The 17,436-nt window shown below is 30.0% G+C and overlaps 1 protein-coding gene across 1 annotated transcript in view; it reads left to right on the top strand.

Annotated features, from left to right (window-relative positions):
* LOC124361226 (protein crumbs) overlaps positions 1-17,165 on the top strand; it is a 34,202-nt gene extending 17,037 nt beyond the window's left edge. Inside the window, exons 15-20 of the mRNA XM_046815268.1 lie at positions 2,789-2,976; positions 3,426-3,547; positions 5,715-5,856; positions 9,299-9,447; positions 11,131-11,238; positions 12,726-17,165. Of these exons, the coding sequence (XP_046671224.1) occupies positions 2,789-2,976; positions 3,426-3,547; positions 5,715-5,856; positions 9,299-9,447; positions 11,131-11,238; positions 12,726-12,953 (937 nt within the window). The 3' untranslated portion in view covers positions 12,954-17,165. The remainder of the gene's footprint in view (positions 1-2,788; positions 2,977-3,425; positions 3,548-5,714; positions 5,857-9,298; positions 9,448-11,130; positions 11,239-12,725) is intronic.
* Positions 17,166-17,436: the final 271 nt, after the last annotated feature.

The raw sequence follows: 17,436 nt of genomic DNA, 5'->3' as shown, positions 1-17,436 counted from the left end.
TAAATTCACAGTACTTTTCCTTGTTACCTGCTGATATCAGAAATGGCCTTTTTATCTTAGGGAATTACCACTTACTTCCAGGACTAATTTGCTTTGCAAATCAGCAACTAAAAATTAACTTTGCCATATTATGCTGAATCTCAACCAGTATTAACAATAAAATTATCTTGTGTACAAAGATTGAGATATTTATTATTATTGACCATGGAGATCCATTAAGAGCCATTGAGGTTTGTGATACTTCCAGTGCATTATGTTAAGATCAGTCACTGTTTGTAATTGAAAATGTTGTTGTAGCAATAGTAAAATAGTTCCCTTATTTCATTTAGTTACTTACTAATATAAACCATGTTAAGGCAAAAACATGTTGCTGAAACAATTTGACATGACAAATGAAGTCTGAATAATAAAAAATTATTAAGTCTGAATAGATTTGAAAATTGCTACTTTTCTTAGTACATTTTTAATAGATAGAGATATTGACCACTGGTTTGTATTATTATACTAAAATAAAAAAGTTATTACAAATTATATGTTACATGTAATGACTTTATTTGTTTTAAAAATATCAAATCTAAATCCTATATGGAAGATTCAAGATGGCTATCAACATTAAAAATGTGTTGAACTAAAATAACTGTTATTTTGTGGAAACATAATTACAATGTAACTAATAATGTTGAGTCACTATTAAAATTGATCTTATACTCCGTTATTTACGGACACTGTATAATTTCATATCACATGCAACTAAAAAAGAATATTATTTGTTTATGAATAACTTATTATATTCAAAGCTATCTCATCATACTCCATTTACTCCTAACCACATTTTTGTTGGTACTGTTCAATTTGAATCTGTTACACTAGAATATGTGTACTCAGTTGGGAAACTTTTGAAACAGTTTTAAGGTAGTTAGACCTACTCATACCGTTGTGTTTATTAGAACTTGAAGGTATCCCACAAATTGCAAAATGATTTTGTATTGTATTTTTTTTTGTATTTCAATAACTATATTTGAAAATTGAGATTTAAAGTTGTATTTATTCAAACAACTACTATCCTATAAGTTTTATATTCTTGTGATTTAATTTTAAATCTATTGATTATATAACACCATGAAATTTAATTTCTTTGTCTGAGGTGTTTGACACTTAAAAATAAAATTATTCTTCTATTCCTTAAAAATTAAGAATTTGTCTGTGTGAAAGTAAAATTTTGTGTTGTTAAACATCGATTACACTACTTAATATTGTACACAAAAAAGAGGAAAAATTCTGTTTTGAGATCTGCTTACAAGTCTTTCTTAGATGGGTAACTACCCTAACACACATACTAGCAACTAGGGTAAAATAAACCAATCATATCAGAAGTCACAAAGATTAAAAAAAAATGGTGTATTTCAAACTCCATGCACACCATCTCTAAAACATGCACTTAATAAATCTAACTCGAAATACTATAAACTGAACTAAAGAACATACATCAGTCGTAGATCAAAATGTAAAAACAAAACAAAAAGCATGCAGGATTGTACAGAAAAGTGTTTCCAATATAAATTGTGGTTGTCACAGAGAATACATAGGCAAGACGAAAATAGCAGTTTTAAATATATTTAACGATATTTGTTCATTAGTTTTAGCAGATTTAGGCCTATTACTTCCTTTGCAGTCTTAAATTGTACTAGTTTCTCCATATTTTTGAACTGTCTTACACATTGTGATTGTAGACTTGCTAAGTAGGGGTCTGTTAGGTCTAACAATGTGTTTGTTCATTCATTCTCTGAAACTCACTAATTGACGTTACACTTTAACCTGTAACAGCCTAGAGTAGCCATATGGACACAGTTGTACACCAGTGCGTGAGTAGTGACTTACACATAGCAATAATCTGACTTATTAATCTGGGCTGTGACAGATTAAATTAAAATATAAATTTAAAACTAAATGCTATTGCAATATAGCGTATGAAATATCTTAAATTTAACCTCACAAAAGCTAAATAACTACTTTACTCACAGTTAGAATTATAAGAATTTTGCAGTGACATTGTTTTTGAGTTGCTTACGTCACTTTGTAGCTTTTCACAATTCCTCAAAAGCCTGAACTTTAATCTTCCAACTGATCAGGAGTAACAATGATAATAGAAAACTCCACTTACACTGTGACATGTTTGGGAAATCCTTCTTAAGGTTACAATATCATATCTTAAAATATAATTAACACAAATTTCATATGGGAATAGAAAAAAGGTTGTTTATGTTTCTTGACAAACTACTTTTTGTTATGAAATTCAAAAACTCATAAATCTGCATAGTTTAACCCTTTGAGGTCTGTTTTAATTTCTCTTGAATTTAAAAGGTATTGAAGAATGTCAGACTATACCTGATCCTTAAGATAAAGCTTTGTAAAACAACTTCATAAAATCGCTTCATTGTTCCAAGAAATATCAGAGTATATCCATATTTTTTTAATATCTATCATCGTAAAAAGTTCTATCTCGTTATTTTTAACATTACCCTATTTGATTACTTAGTAGATATAGTTAGTTGTCAGTTCCATATTAAAATTTAACTATATTGTTAATTAGAATTTTAAAAATATATAGTTTAATTCTTTAAAAGAATGAACCTCTTTATAAATTTAAGTATGTATTAATTTAATAGTTGATAAGGAGTCAATGAAAATTATTGTTAAAACAAAAAATGGAATCGTGTCTAAGACAACAATGTTAATTTAGTACTTCTTCATTTTAATAGCACTTCCTCATTTGTGCGTGTTTTGGCAGGTGTGATCAGAACATCGATGAATGTGCCAGTGAGCCTTGTCTCCATGGTGGCACATGTGTGGACGGCCTGGCCAGCTACACGTGTGTGTGTAGTGACGAGTACGTGGGTGAACGCTGTGAGCAGGTTCGGCTCATCACATGTGACAGCCAACCTTGTTCCAATGGAGCCTCCTGCCTAGATGTCCGCAGTGAGTATGCAGTATGCCATCAACCATTGCTCAATTCGGATTCTGTAAAATAAACTCATTGTTTTAGTCAAGTTTCTCAAATGAAAAGAAAGCTACATTCTAGGTCAAAAACTAAAAACTGTAAAGTAACACTTAGCATTGTAACGTAATGCTGTTTATAGTAAAAAATAACAATTAGACATTAGCTTACCTGTGTAAATTTTTTAGATTGACTAATAAGACCATCTCATAAGTTGTGTATGTATTTTGTATAGTCGCTGTTTAGCGCGGATTCTCACTTAAAATTATCAGTATTTGTTTCAATTAATATTTTCTTAGTCAATATACATAATTTGTTAATGTAGAAATAAAAAACAAGAGTATATTTTTAAATATGTTGTTGGGTTTATAAAAATCCAATAATTCTAGAGAAATATATTATTTGGCATTTACAATTTGAATTATTTCAGACGACAAAACGAACGATAATTTTACCTGTACGTGTGCTCCGTACTACGCTGGAAATTACTGTGAAATGGCATATTGTGAAGTGGAGTCGTGCCAGAAGGGATTCTGTAAAAAAGATGCCAAGGTAATTATTATTTATATTTTTAAAGGATCTGTTGATTACTTAGTCTGTTTTTATAATTGACTAGGTACTTTACTTGACAAAATTACTCTTGTCAAATGTAAATAAAATCTTAATAAATATTTAAAATGTACATCAAAGTTGTTTTAAAAATGCAAGTACTTTCTAATTTACGTTTTATTTATTCTAATGCTCATTATAATAGCCCTCCATCTTCCAACAGAACAATCCAATGCCACAGAATTTTCAAGACATTTGTAACCTACTGTATTTTAAAACCTATAAACCTGTCCCTTTGCACAATAGTGAAATCTTGTTTGGTGTATCATTTGGAGGCCGTTAAATGTACTGTGATAATACATTTTACATTGTACAACAAATACTTTCTGTTGAATTTAGCAAATGTTGTATGTAGTTTAAAAATAAACTTAGAACTGAATTTAAGATTATTTATTATGAGGGTAAAAACTATTTTTATACTTTGGGTTTATTGCTAATATTTTTACTACGTAAAAATAAAAATTTTGTTGAATTTTCAAAGAAAAGGTTTAAAATGTCCAATAAAATTACAGTTTTATTTGTTATTGATCTTGGAAAAAGTTAGTAGCGTTATTAAAAATATAAGTTAAGACTCAAAAATACAGGTATCTGTATAATTTGTTTATTTTTTTATATCGGGTAATAATTTTAAATATTGTTGTAGCAAGAGAAAAGTTTTAAAATGGTTTCCAAAGACAGATTATTTATGAAACTATTCTTCTGTAAGGAAACTTTTATTCATATTATAAACATTTTTTACAAATAAATGATGTTTAGATAAAAGTTGCAATATTTAATAAAATGGTTACTAGTTCTATAATACCCACATTGGTCAAGATAAATAAACCAATACAACAGAATATCGTTCTTCTTTATGGTGTAACTTGCAACTGTGTTGCCTGTTGACCTTATGACCCTAGAATTAATAGGGTTCTTCCTCGGACAATAGTAAACTTTTCCAACTATCGAAGACCTTTCTACCAACAGGACAGACAGGCGGATAGACTGCTCTTCTACCTTTTGACCCCAAAATCATTAGCGTTCGAACCTATGTACAAAGTTTTAAGTCTCGGGGACTTTCTGTTGAGAGTTATCACACTGACATGCAGACTGACAGTTCGACAGACAGATTTACAGACAAAAACGATTTTAAGAATGACCCATAGCGTCTATAATAACTTAAAATTATAGTACAAATGCAGTTTTTATGTAGTTGTTTAAGAATCTACCAATTTGTTTTAACAATAAGATGGGAGAGGCAGAGTATTAAAAGAAAGTTTAATGGCACTTGAGTATAGAAATAAAAACTAGCCTAAAGTAAATAATGTAGATAGCAATACAAAATCTTTTGAGATTGTTTACATGATTGCTGCTTAGGTCATTCTGTAGCAGTAACAATGAATTCATTCTCCCAAATATACAAAATACAGTTCTGAACATATGGAATATTAATAAAGTTGTTGTAAATTAATTAAATAACTATATTAACAGTAACTATATATCAAATGATGTTTAGCACAAAACATCGTAATTACTTGTTTCAAGACTAAGCCAATTATAACATAATGATATTATTTACTATCCTATAATTAAGCTGTTATCTTGGATTCAGTCATGTAATTACATGCAATGAAAATGTTTCAAGGCTACTTACTGCATTTAATTAAACAACATTAGTTATGTATTTAAATTAATTTCCAGATTCATCTGTTTGAGATGATGTTAGTTATTATTTTATCACAATTTATCCAACAAATAATATTTATATTTTATAAGCAAAACATATTCTAAATCATGAGCAAATTTCATAAAAGATACTAGTAATAAATTATTTACTCCTTTTATTGTGCAATAAAAAAATACAATGACTTTTGCATTTAACACTTTCCAGGCTGCCTTTTACATATAAAACCAAATCATAAAAACCTAAGAAAGCTTGCTATTAATTATAAGATTAAGAAATTTAACTGTAAATTATTAAAGACATGTAAACTTAAATTAAGGAGAAAGTAAATAAGGCTCCTAAGGTATATAACCTGTTAATTAAGTGCAAAAATTAATTATATACAAATAACTAACTAGTTCGTTTTATTTATGATCTGTTGTAATATTATGTTATTTAATGTTGTAGCCCCCCTTCTGTCAGTGTGACAACGGGTTCGAAGGTCGCTACTGTGAGATTGACATCGATGAGTGCAAGTCCAACCCCTGTCTCAACAATGGCTCCTGCATTGACGGCATAGCCACATTCTCTTGCAACTGCACTGGCACCGGTAACTCACTTTAGTATTTCAACACCCTCAATTTCTCTTAAAAATATTAACTCTTTGTGGGTAAAAATCTAAAACATTACCTTTTTATTTTACACCAGTCATAAACAGATTGAAAAAATGTATAAATAAATACATATTGTTTGTGGTAAACATGCAATAATATGCTGTTTCACCTCCAGGGATAGTTTTTAAGTCAACTGGTTTTGATATGTTTTTTTCCCGCCAACAATATTTTGGTCCAGAGTTCATAAGGTTAAATAGGAACAAAGTAAATCTTAAACATTACCTAATATATGAGTGAGGTATATATAATTGAAACTCCATTTTTAGACTATTTCTGGCATTCTTTATTTTTTTAAAGAGGTATCTGGGTGTCTAGTCAGTTCTAAAACTATCTGTGATTGTGTTTATTTTCTATCTTTGTATGGGCTGTGTGGTTTAATGATAAGGTGGGGATTATCTGCCTCCTACTGCCAAGCATTCCAGTCTGAAGGCTTGAGTGGTTTTATCAACACTTTAAACACGTCACTGTCTATAATCAGTAAGGTCACATGGTTCATTGCAGGTGTCCACTTTGTGATAATGTATGGTAACCCGCGTTAAATAATGAATTTACCTATAGGATTATTCAGCATTGTTATATGTAAGTGTGATATATGTAACATGTAAGTTTAATAAAATTATAAGTTCTGAGTTGCCTCTATTAGCTCATGTGATCTTTATTGTTTTTTTTTTATTTTATTTTTTTTTTTTTTTGAAATTATAGTTTTGTATTAGAATATGTATAGATACCTAAACTCACTTTTGAGTATTAAATTCTCACATTTTAGATAGTTGTTAAACATTATTATAGAAGTACAGTGTTAAGGCTTCATAGTAATAGCCGAGGCTATAATTATGTCTTTAAAACAAGACATCGCCTGAATGTATGACCAAATGCAAAAGCATTAAAGTGTTTGAAGTTTAACAAACTTATCATTGTTCTTATGAAGTAAAGTTCAAAGTAATTTCATTACAGCCAGCTCTTAAACCTGTTGTAGGCCTATGTGTATGCCATGAGTGAATTTATCTCATTTTTATCTCAATGTTTGCAAATTGTTCATAACTATTTATTTTTGACAGGTCAAGTCTCTTTTATATTTTTTCCTAATCTTTTAACCTAAAATCTAAGTCCCAATTTTGAATTTTGTTAATTTTACAAACGTAATAGTTTTGAAACATCTCTGAATGATGAATTTGTGTACATCTCTCAAAGTTTAATTACTTACTCTGTCAGGATTTGTAATAACAATTTTAAACTACCCAGGTATTTATTAACATTGGGTATTTTCCTTGAATCATAAATAACTGGATATTTTCCTTGGATCAATTAAGAGGAGCTAAAGTAATAATGCTTTACAAAAGATCTCTCACTAAATTTAAGTTATATTACGAAACGTATCTATTTTTTAAATATTTTTCTCAGAATATCTGCTAATTAGTATTTTTGAGTGTTTTATCATTTCTTTTCCTCATTCATATTAATAAATAACTATGTAGATGGTCTGATATCGGAGTCTATTTAATAGTCCCAATGTTTGTGCTGGATATTTTCCTTGAATCATTAATGCCTTGGTATTTTACATTACTGATCACGTAGGTGGAAAGGGTTAGTTCAATGCGAATTGAGTTCAGCTCCATTTCACTTCCTACTTAGTGCAGTGTCTGAAATTTGGTACTGTCAAAGACTTAACTCCTGTAATCTGGAGTTCACGTCCGTCTGAAAAGAACAAAAAACATTGCCCGTAAAGAAGTAAAAAACAAACTCTTTTCATCGTTTTGGCATCAGAGATACCTAAACTTCAAAATCAAGTATAATCTAGATGAAGAATTGTTCTCATTGTCTCATCAGGTTTCACAATAATGTTTCAGACACATCTCAAAGTATGGCAGAGCAACCGAGTTTTCCCCACATAATGTAGGGTGGCCTTCATGAATTTGGCTATTTATTGTTGCTTTCATTGAAGTCAGTTTGTTAAGCCAATTCACATGTCACTTGGTTAATGATAAGCAAAGATAAACAGTGATTTCTATTGTGAACAAGTTTACATTACATTGTGTACAGACACAAAAATTACATTAAAATTTACTTAAATTAAACAGTCTATATAACCTATTTTGACTTGAACTGTACCTACCTTGAGAAGCCAAATTATGGAGAGAACCGAAATTCATTATTTAGTGAGTAGGCTTAGTTAGCGATGAGTAATAGGTTTTCACTGTATGCACTCATGAGCGGATATGTTTTAATCCCTTAATGGTTTTCTTTTTCTACCTTAAACTATGTTGTTTGCTGAATCTTTTAGCTGTTATTTTACAGAGAAAGGTTTGTAGAGTTTAGATATATACTGTTTTATGCCAAAAAAGATTTTTTTAGTGTCTTGTTATTGATTGATATTTATTGTTATATTTTTATAATTTTATATATCCTCCACTAAGTTATTTACACTATCCATGTTAGTATTATCACTTAAACAAGCCATATATTTGTGCATTGTATATTTCCATGGTACAGTAAACACTAGAAATAAAACAAAAAAATACTTCAGGAAAGGTGACATGCAACAATACGTGGTAGCTGTCTGCACTGTGTGACTACAGCGAACTCATCAAGGTGCAAACACTCATGACAGAAGACCAAAGAAGTTGTGCATGAAGTTTCAAGTTATTCAGTCAAGTCATTTGTAAACAGTATAAATAATACTGACCCCTGAGGTACTCCTCGCTTTATGGGTAGAGATCTTGATCTGGTAAATAGAAGTGCTTCTTGCGCAATATTACGGTAGACAACAGAATAAAACTGTAACTATATAACAATGTGTAATATTATGTCAGTAGAACACTTTTACCCAATCGCTATGAACATAATATTATGTCACAAACCATTAGGGGGTTAATTAGAAGTATTAACTAATGGTCAAACCGGTGCATCATGCGTATTGATTTGCTAGTGGCCTGTTGGCTTCGATTTGTCCTAAGACGAGTGAGTAGAATGTCTCTATTTAACCACCATTAAGTGTGACTTTTTTCATTGGTATTTTACTCAGGACCGTTACTCAGAAAAATGTAAATCCTGTCTACGCTATGATTGAACTGCACATACATTATGATGAGAATAACCTTGGCTGCATTTGTTTCTGCAGTGGCACTTTTTATACTTTCTGCAATGGTACCAAACTGCAATATAAAGTCCTGACTGATATACTACTGTTCTGTGGCAGGGTTCCAAGGGGGACTGTGTGAGGTGGACATTGATGAATGCAGCTACAGTCCCTTTGGTGACGGGACATGTGAGAACACTCTTGGCAGCTTTGTATGCCTCTGCAGTGACACCACTTGTGGTACCTACTGCAATACTACAAAACTGTGACACCCTAACTGATACTCTACTGTTCTGTGGCAGGGTTCCAAGGGCGACTGTGTGAGGTGGACATTGATGAATGCAGCTACAGTCCCTGTGGGGACGGGACATGTGAGAATACCCTTGGCAGCTTTTTATGTCTCTGCAGTGACACCACTTGTGGTACCTACTGCAATGCTACAAACCCATGTGTCAGTATCTGATAAGTTATTTATTTAGAAATTTAAGTCGTATTTCATAGATTTTGGATAGCCAAATTCTGCATGATAGATAGTTGTTTGAAATTAAAATATTAAAGTGAAAGTTTTACTGGAAATTATTAGTAAAACATGTTCATATTGTATTTTTTTATTTGTTCATATAGGTGTCTGGATACGTTAGTTTTTTGCTGTACTAAACATTTTGATAGATTGTTTCGGGGTATATCATTACATATGTTATTTTATTTACTGATGGCGAGAGAAAAGAAGAGACCTGGATTCTGGCCTATCTGAAAATTGCAGGCGCTACTACTAGTATGTTGCCGCGCCTTGTTTCGTAATCCCATTATTGTTTCACTGTTTTGATTGATTTGCGGTCTAATTGTTATGTTTTATAAGATAATTTAAATGACGGTACTGTTTTGATCAATTAAAATTGAGCAAAATTTATGTTTGTAATAAACTCTAATAATTAGGCTTTACAGTGGTTGTAAAGAAACAATAATTAACACATTGGAGTCTGGCTCGCTATTTGCTGTTTTTATAGCCTGGTCTGCATAAATTAATTGGTTTTCAGATTTTTTTTTTAGAAAACTGTTAAATATTATGTATAAGATATTATATTTTCTTGAAAGTTCTATCTTTCCTCTTTAAATTGATATGTAAAACTATATTCCTATAAAATCTAATTAATTTTTTTTTTTTATTTAAAAACTTACATTTTTTGAAGAAAAATAAAAACTCCCGCATGTCTTGTGTTACTTGAAAACTAACTTTTGAATAAATAAAACAAGTAATTTCAATTTTTTTAAAGGCATTTACTATATACATATTTACAAATAATTATTTTAATTGCCAAAAAAATTTCAAATGCTAAAAAAATGATTGTTGTCGTAGACAGACTGACGACGCGCCAGGCCACGTCAGTGGATAAACAAAAGCCTCGAGCGGGTATGACGTAGTAGTGCCTAGCGGAATTTTTCTGAACTAACCATTAAAGCTGGCTTTCTAATGCAGCAGACGGCACTCGAATATCACTCGAGCAACTCCGTATATCAATCGGCAAAGCTGTGCTCGAGTCACGCTCGAGCACCGGCCGGGGGTTTAAACAATGGCGCTCGCGTCTGGCTCGAGCGTAGACTTGAATGTGTTAAAAGAATGAATTGCTGAAATTGAAGGTTGTTTTATTGTTAAGATAACAACTACTAACAACAATTTTACAAATACCACGTCAAAAGAAAATAATTATATTTTACTAAAGTTGTAAATTGTTGAATATGAAACAGAGAGAACACAGTTTAATCCTCCAATGGTAAGCATGTTCGGAAGATAACACAAAAAAACTTACTGTTAGTAATGTTGAAATTAACAAGACTGAAATAATGGGCGCGTCTAAGATGAGTCACACTCTGCAGTAATGCCACATTACTGAAAACAAATAACTCCATTGCTAGGATAAACAATTCGCAGGGTTGGCTGTGGGGCGAAGCGCCTGAAATTACCGCGCGGCAACACACTAGTACACAGCTGTGCGCCGGCACGGGCCAGGTTTCTTCTTTTCTCTCGCCACCAGTATTTATAATCTTTATTAGTTAGTGAAAATTGTTACTAAATTCTAAAAAGTTTAAAATCATGATTAGATGAATTATAATATGTTATTATTATGTGGGACAGATATCGAACCCCTGTCAGAATGAAGGCACCTGTGAGCCAACATGTACACTATCTGCCAGCTACAAATGTGTCTGTCCTCCTGGCTACCAGGGCATCAACTGCACAGAGGTCAGCTTTCTATCATTATTAGCTGAACAGTACTTCCTTGTTAATTTACTAACCTTACTTAAAATATTTGGGGTTTTTAGTCATTTGCAGTAAGAAAAGTATGACCAATTTAATTAAAAAATTGTAAGTGTGAATTTGGCACAAACAGCTGATCTTGAAGGAATCTTAAAACATAAAGTTAAGTAAACAAACAATAATGAAAGATTTCGATAAAAATGCCAAAGTTAATATTAGAAAAGTTAAACAACAAAAACACAAACACATACTTCATACAACATTGTGGGTGGAATAAAAACAAATGAAAACCACAATACCAAGCAGGTAAGTTAAGACTATGCAAGGAATTCTAACATGACTTATCACTTGTGGTGGCTCGGCTAACACAATTCCCCAGAAGAGTGTACTACATTAACACAGGAGATTCATTCACTGTACTTTGAGCCAAAGAGATGGAGCTCTAAGAATAAAAACAACTACTTACGTATGATGATGTTGCTAAGGACTCCTCTGTCCCTCACTATACACAACCAAACAGGGGCGCTTGGGTCTGTTTGACTTCTACTTCCAAGGTTGGTCATATGGAGGGAGAAGTACTATTTATATCATTCGAAAATTAATTTAGTTTAGTTTCACCTTGAAGTAAGATGATATCAATGTCATCCAGAATTTTCATCAAGTCCTTTGAATTATTCCGTAAATAATTTTAAGAATTAAATATAAAATTGTTGTATTCTAGATATGATTTTAGTTTTTATTAATCCTTTAACCGCTATGCCCGAGATATATCGTGCAACTATAGTTTTGTGAACAACTGCCACGCCCTAGTATACTCCTTTTAATTTTATAAGCTGTTTTATTTTGTTGTATCAGCTGTTATATTGTGTTATTTGGTTTTCCATTATTTTTAAATGTCTAGAAGATAGCTGTCCAGTTGGTGGTGAATTTAGTGTATATTACTCAAACTACTTGGATGATTGTACATGGTTACATTGATATTTTACAAAGTGTTTTCCAATGCTCTTTGTAGATAGTTGTATGATAGTGGTAATATGATGTAATTATTTTACAAATTGACATTATTTCAGATATATGTAAAACATTTTAATTGTTTACTCTATTTATTAAACTTTAAATAACGTTTCAAAAGGCCTTGCAATAGAAAAAATAAATAAATAAATGGAAAATTTTGTATTTATTTAGCAGTGATAATAAATTAAACTTTTATCCAATGCTCCAAGATTCTTCATTTAAATAATGTATTTAACATGCTATGTCAAAAACTCCTAAACTTGAGAAAAATAATTGGCACTGGAGGTCTTAGCATGTAAGTAAGCGCGGCACTCGGGTATTGCCGTAAATCCAGGAACAAGGCGGTTAAAGGGTTAAATGTAATTAATATAATGTTCCTAGGCTTATTCTATATTAAACCAAGATTCTCAGAGTAGTATACAAACTTCAACTTCATATTTCTGCATTTTGTGTTGTAGCAATCACATTTTGGAGCCAGCAATGTGGCTGACATCGCACTGATTGTTGTGCCTATAGTGGCCATCCTGCTTATCGCAGCCAGTATCAGTCTGTCCGTGTTCCTGATGATGGCTCGGAAAAAGCGGGCAACTCGAGGCACCTACAGTCCCAGCAGCCAGGAGTATTGCAATCCCCGGGTGGAGCTTGACAACGTCATGAAACCACCCCCTGAAGAACGACTCATCTAACGCTTCTCTGTTGCTTCAGGATCAGACTCGCATCGTCTCGGTTTAATCTTAGAGTATTATTCTGTTCATACATCTTTATAATTTTGTACTTAAACACTCCACCATGTATGGCTTTAGTCATTTGTTGTAGTCTATTATGGCAGCTTACCTTCTAGTTTTTATTACTTTTTGTCAAATCAGTATTACCACAAATATTTCAACATTGAAAAATTTAATATTTTATTTTAAAAATTGACAATAATAATCTTATTGGTTGTATTAACAAAATTATCGCATTTAGACAAGTTATTTCTCCTGATATGTGTATGATTTTAGTAATTGACAGCTATGATGTATATTTTTATGTAGTATTAAATACTAATTGAACTCAATACGAGATGACAAGATCATCTTTGGCTGTGATATGTTGTACTTACTGTATTCAGATGCCAGTCGTGATCCTTGTACATGTGTATAGTTTTACTGTAGTGAGAGTGAGTGAGTGTACATACAGACATGCGTACGGGTATGGTCACTGGCCACGCAATCAAATAATTGTGTCAAATATTTTTGATAATATGTACATGAATTTGGTATTAATAGTGAGTGACTGAATGATTTTATTTAATTTTTTACTTGTAATGTGTTGCTTGTTTGATGATTGTGTGATTGTTGTAAAATTGTACCTTAGAAAACTTTGCACGGTTAAAGAAGACAGTTATTTAAAAGACGTCAAATTAATTCCATTTTGAAACAATATAATTTTAACAGTTAGTGTTTAGTTTAACTATTTATTTTTAAACTTTATTGTTACTATTTTTACTGTGTGTCACTGGTATCAGAAAATGTTTATATTGACATTAATTTCTATGTATAGTTGTAAGTTTTTGTATATTATTGTTTTAGCAGGGTATGTAAACGTAGATTATTCCGTCCACAGCTCCGATACTGTTGCCTTACTTGACTTCACTAATGTGCAAGTTTTATACATATCGACAATATTGTAAACTTTTGTAGCATAACATCACTTGTTTAATCACATTTTTTATAATTCTTTAATTCTTGTCAATAAAGTAATGTAATACCTTTTAAGTATGATCTAAATATGCTTGTTTGTATAAACTACGTAGAGATTGATAACTGTAATATAAAAAGACAATAACTATTCAAGGTTATCCTTGTATTTATATTGATTTATAGTAATTTATTTTGTTTAAAACAACAAAAATGATACTTATAGATTAAGATTATCACCAATCATATCTCTAAAATATTTGTATAACGAATTTAAATAAACATAGGTTATTTATTATTTCACCGTAAGGTTTGTCAAACAGAGACACAATACTTTAATAACTTTATATGAATTATTTTAAATGTCTTTATTACATTCTTTAAATATTGTTTAAACACTATTCCTGATATTGTTAAAACTATCCCCTATCCACATGTCTATCAACGCCTATAAAATATTTCATCTTAATAGGTTATATTTATACAAAAATTTGTCCCTATATTTGAGGATTGTTTTTAATATAACAGTGGTTACTGAGTTTTTAGTGTCCTCTAAAGAGTAACTGAATTTAATTGCATTATATAAACCATTCCTCTACATGTAAGTTATGCAGTTTGAAACATTTTATTGAATGTTCGTAACTATGTTCCCTTGAATTTTAGGAACCAGTCAGTATTAGTCAAAATTTTAAAGGCATCTATACTTACTATTTGATATTACTGTTTAATAGACAATGTTTCTTTAGATATTATAGATTTAGTGACGTAAGTATAATGATATCTGAAATTAAATAGATTAATAAATTATACATTTAAACATTTTATTGTCAGCATATTATTATAGGCCGATTTCATTGAATTTTTGAGGAAACCATATTTGTTACTTGTTTATACTTATCTTATTCTGTATTAGCTTGTATAGTGCATAGCTCTTGTATCAAAGTGCATAATCTGCCAGTCATGGCTTACTTGTTAAAATATTTAAATATTTATTAGTACAGTTTATTTTTTTTTAGATAAAATAAAATCTCCTAAGGAATGAAGCAAGTTCTTTTTATTTACTTTTAAAATGTTAATATTTAATTCAATCTTTTTTAAAGTCTATTTACACAAAAATCCTAAAAGTCTTATAAAGGTACTAATGTACTTAATTGTTTATAATCCCAGTCAATATTGAAGTCTTATTTAATTTGTTTTTTTTTTACTTTATTATCAGAAATAAAATTTTTATTATTATTATTGTGTGTATAATTAGAAACAATATTGTAAGAAGCTTATTTCATATAATAAATAATCTTTTTATTTTAAAGTTTTCAATACACACATACTTGTTTTAACAGTTGTAAGTGCATTGACTAGATATAGACAGTGTCCTGTCCTTAACAACTGGTTTGTTGTATATAGACAGTCATTTTAATCATTTTGATTTTTATATTTTAATGCTGGCACAAGGTTAGTCTGCAAAAATAATTAAAATATGTTTGTCTGAATTAATTTTTTTTAAATATTGATTGAGAATAAAATTTGTTTTGACCTGTAATTGAGATATCTTATAGCTTTTAAATGCAAATTTTATCTCATTCCAAACATTTATTCGTCTCTAGTTCACATTATTAAAAATTCTAAGTATTTATATTATTGATATTAAATTTTCAAAGTAACCTGGTTTGTGTATGGACATTTTGTTGTTTTATTTGTTTTTAAATCGTTTTTCAGTTTGTTTGCATGTTTTGTTATAGAGTGGTTATTTTGATTGCAAAATATTATTATTTTTCATTGAGCTTTAAATAATGTTGTTTTATTTTTTTGTTAAAAGTGTTTCAGACTAACTACATTTTTGGGTTAACAAGGATCAGCAAGTCTAATGTAATTAAAAAAAAACAATACTTTTTATTATTTAAGAGAGTTGTTGCTCAAAATTAGCCCATTTTAGGATACACCACTGTACAAATAAAAAGTGCTTTATCGATCCTAAAACATAATTACATATAATTTGAAAACTTCCTGTATAACCTTTTTTTAATGTGATGATAATGCCTTTTGTATAGAATTGCAATGCATTTAATATTTTTATCAGATATTTCTTTGTTTGAATTGTTATTTATTAAATGTCTAAAAGAATTAACTATTTGGATTTAATTTTTAATTTGCATTTATATGTTTTTTACTTTTATACTAATAGTATTTAATAATAATTTTCACGTGCTTACTTCATGAAACAACATTTATTTTTTAAGGATTTAATGCTAGTGACATGATTACACTAAACCAATCGCTCAATTTAAAATGTAGATTTTGTACTACTACTGCTACTGCTTTTTGTACCATATCTAGGAAACTTTTTGGTCATCAAACTTACTAATATACCATCACATATAAGACAATATTATTTTGTTTTCTGGTTCTTTAAATATATTCATAGTATTTTGTCGTCAAGTTGTACAACATATACATTTTATGTCCATCCTTTTTGCCTAACCCCGAGATAATTTGTTATACTAGGAAGTTGAAAGATATATTCTACAAAATCAAATAACAATAATTTTAACTTGGATTTTTTATTGTCTAATTTCAGATAATTAATATTCCAGTCATTCTATACTGTAAAAGTTATGTACTGGTTACAAACTTGCAATATAGTATAGTCCTCACTTCACCTAAACAAAATATTGGATTTTAATAAGTAATTTGAGATCTTGATTATATTAATTGCAACTTCATAATTAGCATATCATCACTTAAGATTACACTTACTTTTTTGCTAAAGTTGTTGTATTAATATTTCAATTCATACCAAAAATAATAACAATCTGTAACTTGCTGAAAATCTTAAAATATTGTGTTTATTAAGAGAGCATATACAATACAATGTATAGAGAGCAATCCCCATTCCTTTGTCACATTCCATGTAAACCTAAAATGTACTTAAGTTGTTATGTTATGTACAGTGTTAAATAATCAGTCAAGAGTAGGTTTTGTATAAACTTATTGATATTTAGCTGATAAGATTCTGTTACCAATCATTTAATTAATTGTTTTTTGGTCTTAATTTCATCTAAATTTTAAACCAATATTAATGTTTCTTTTAAATATAAATTAGGAGTGTTCTCTTAATTTATGTCAATAAACTAATTGTTTTCAAAGTAGTATTTATACATTTTTATCATGCAACTAAGTGCTATTGCGAATGAGATTCCAATAAATAATTTTTCCTCTGAATTTGTTGTCTTTGTGTTGTTATCCTGAAGATTACTGTTGGTGACATACCAGACTGTTACCTATGGTGTCATGGGCATTGCAGGCACTAGTTGTATCACAGTGCCTAATATTACAAGTGCAATCACAGTACGAGTACAGTAAATATAAGTAGCTAAAAAAACATTCTTATATTAATTTAGCAGTTCAACAGAAATCGTTCAGAAAAGCATGTGATTATCATTTTTAAAAGAGTCCTTGGTAAATGAAAACACACAATATTTTTTTAACAAAA

This window comes from Homalodisca vitripennis, chromosome 4 (genome assembly GCF_021130785.1).
Source record: "Homalodisca vitripennis isolate AUS2020 chromosome 4, UT_GWSS_2.1, whole genome shotgun sequence".
Lineage (NCBI taxonomy): Eukaryota > Metazoa > Arthropoda > Insecta > Hemiptera > Cicadellidae > Homalodisca > Homalodisca vitripennis.
This window is presented reverse-complemented; position numbering and strand designations above follow the sequence as displayed.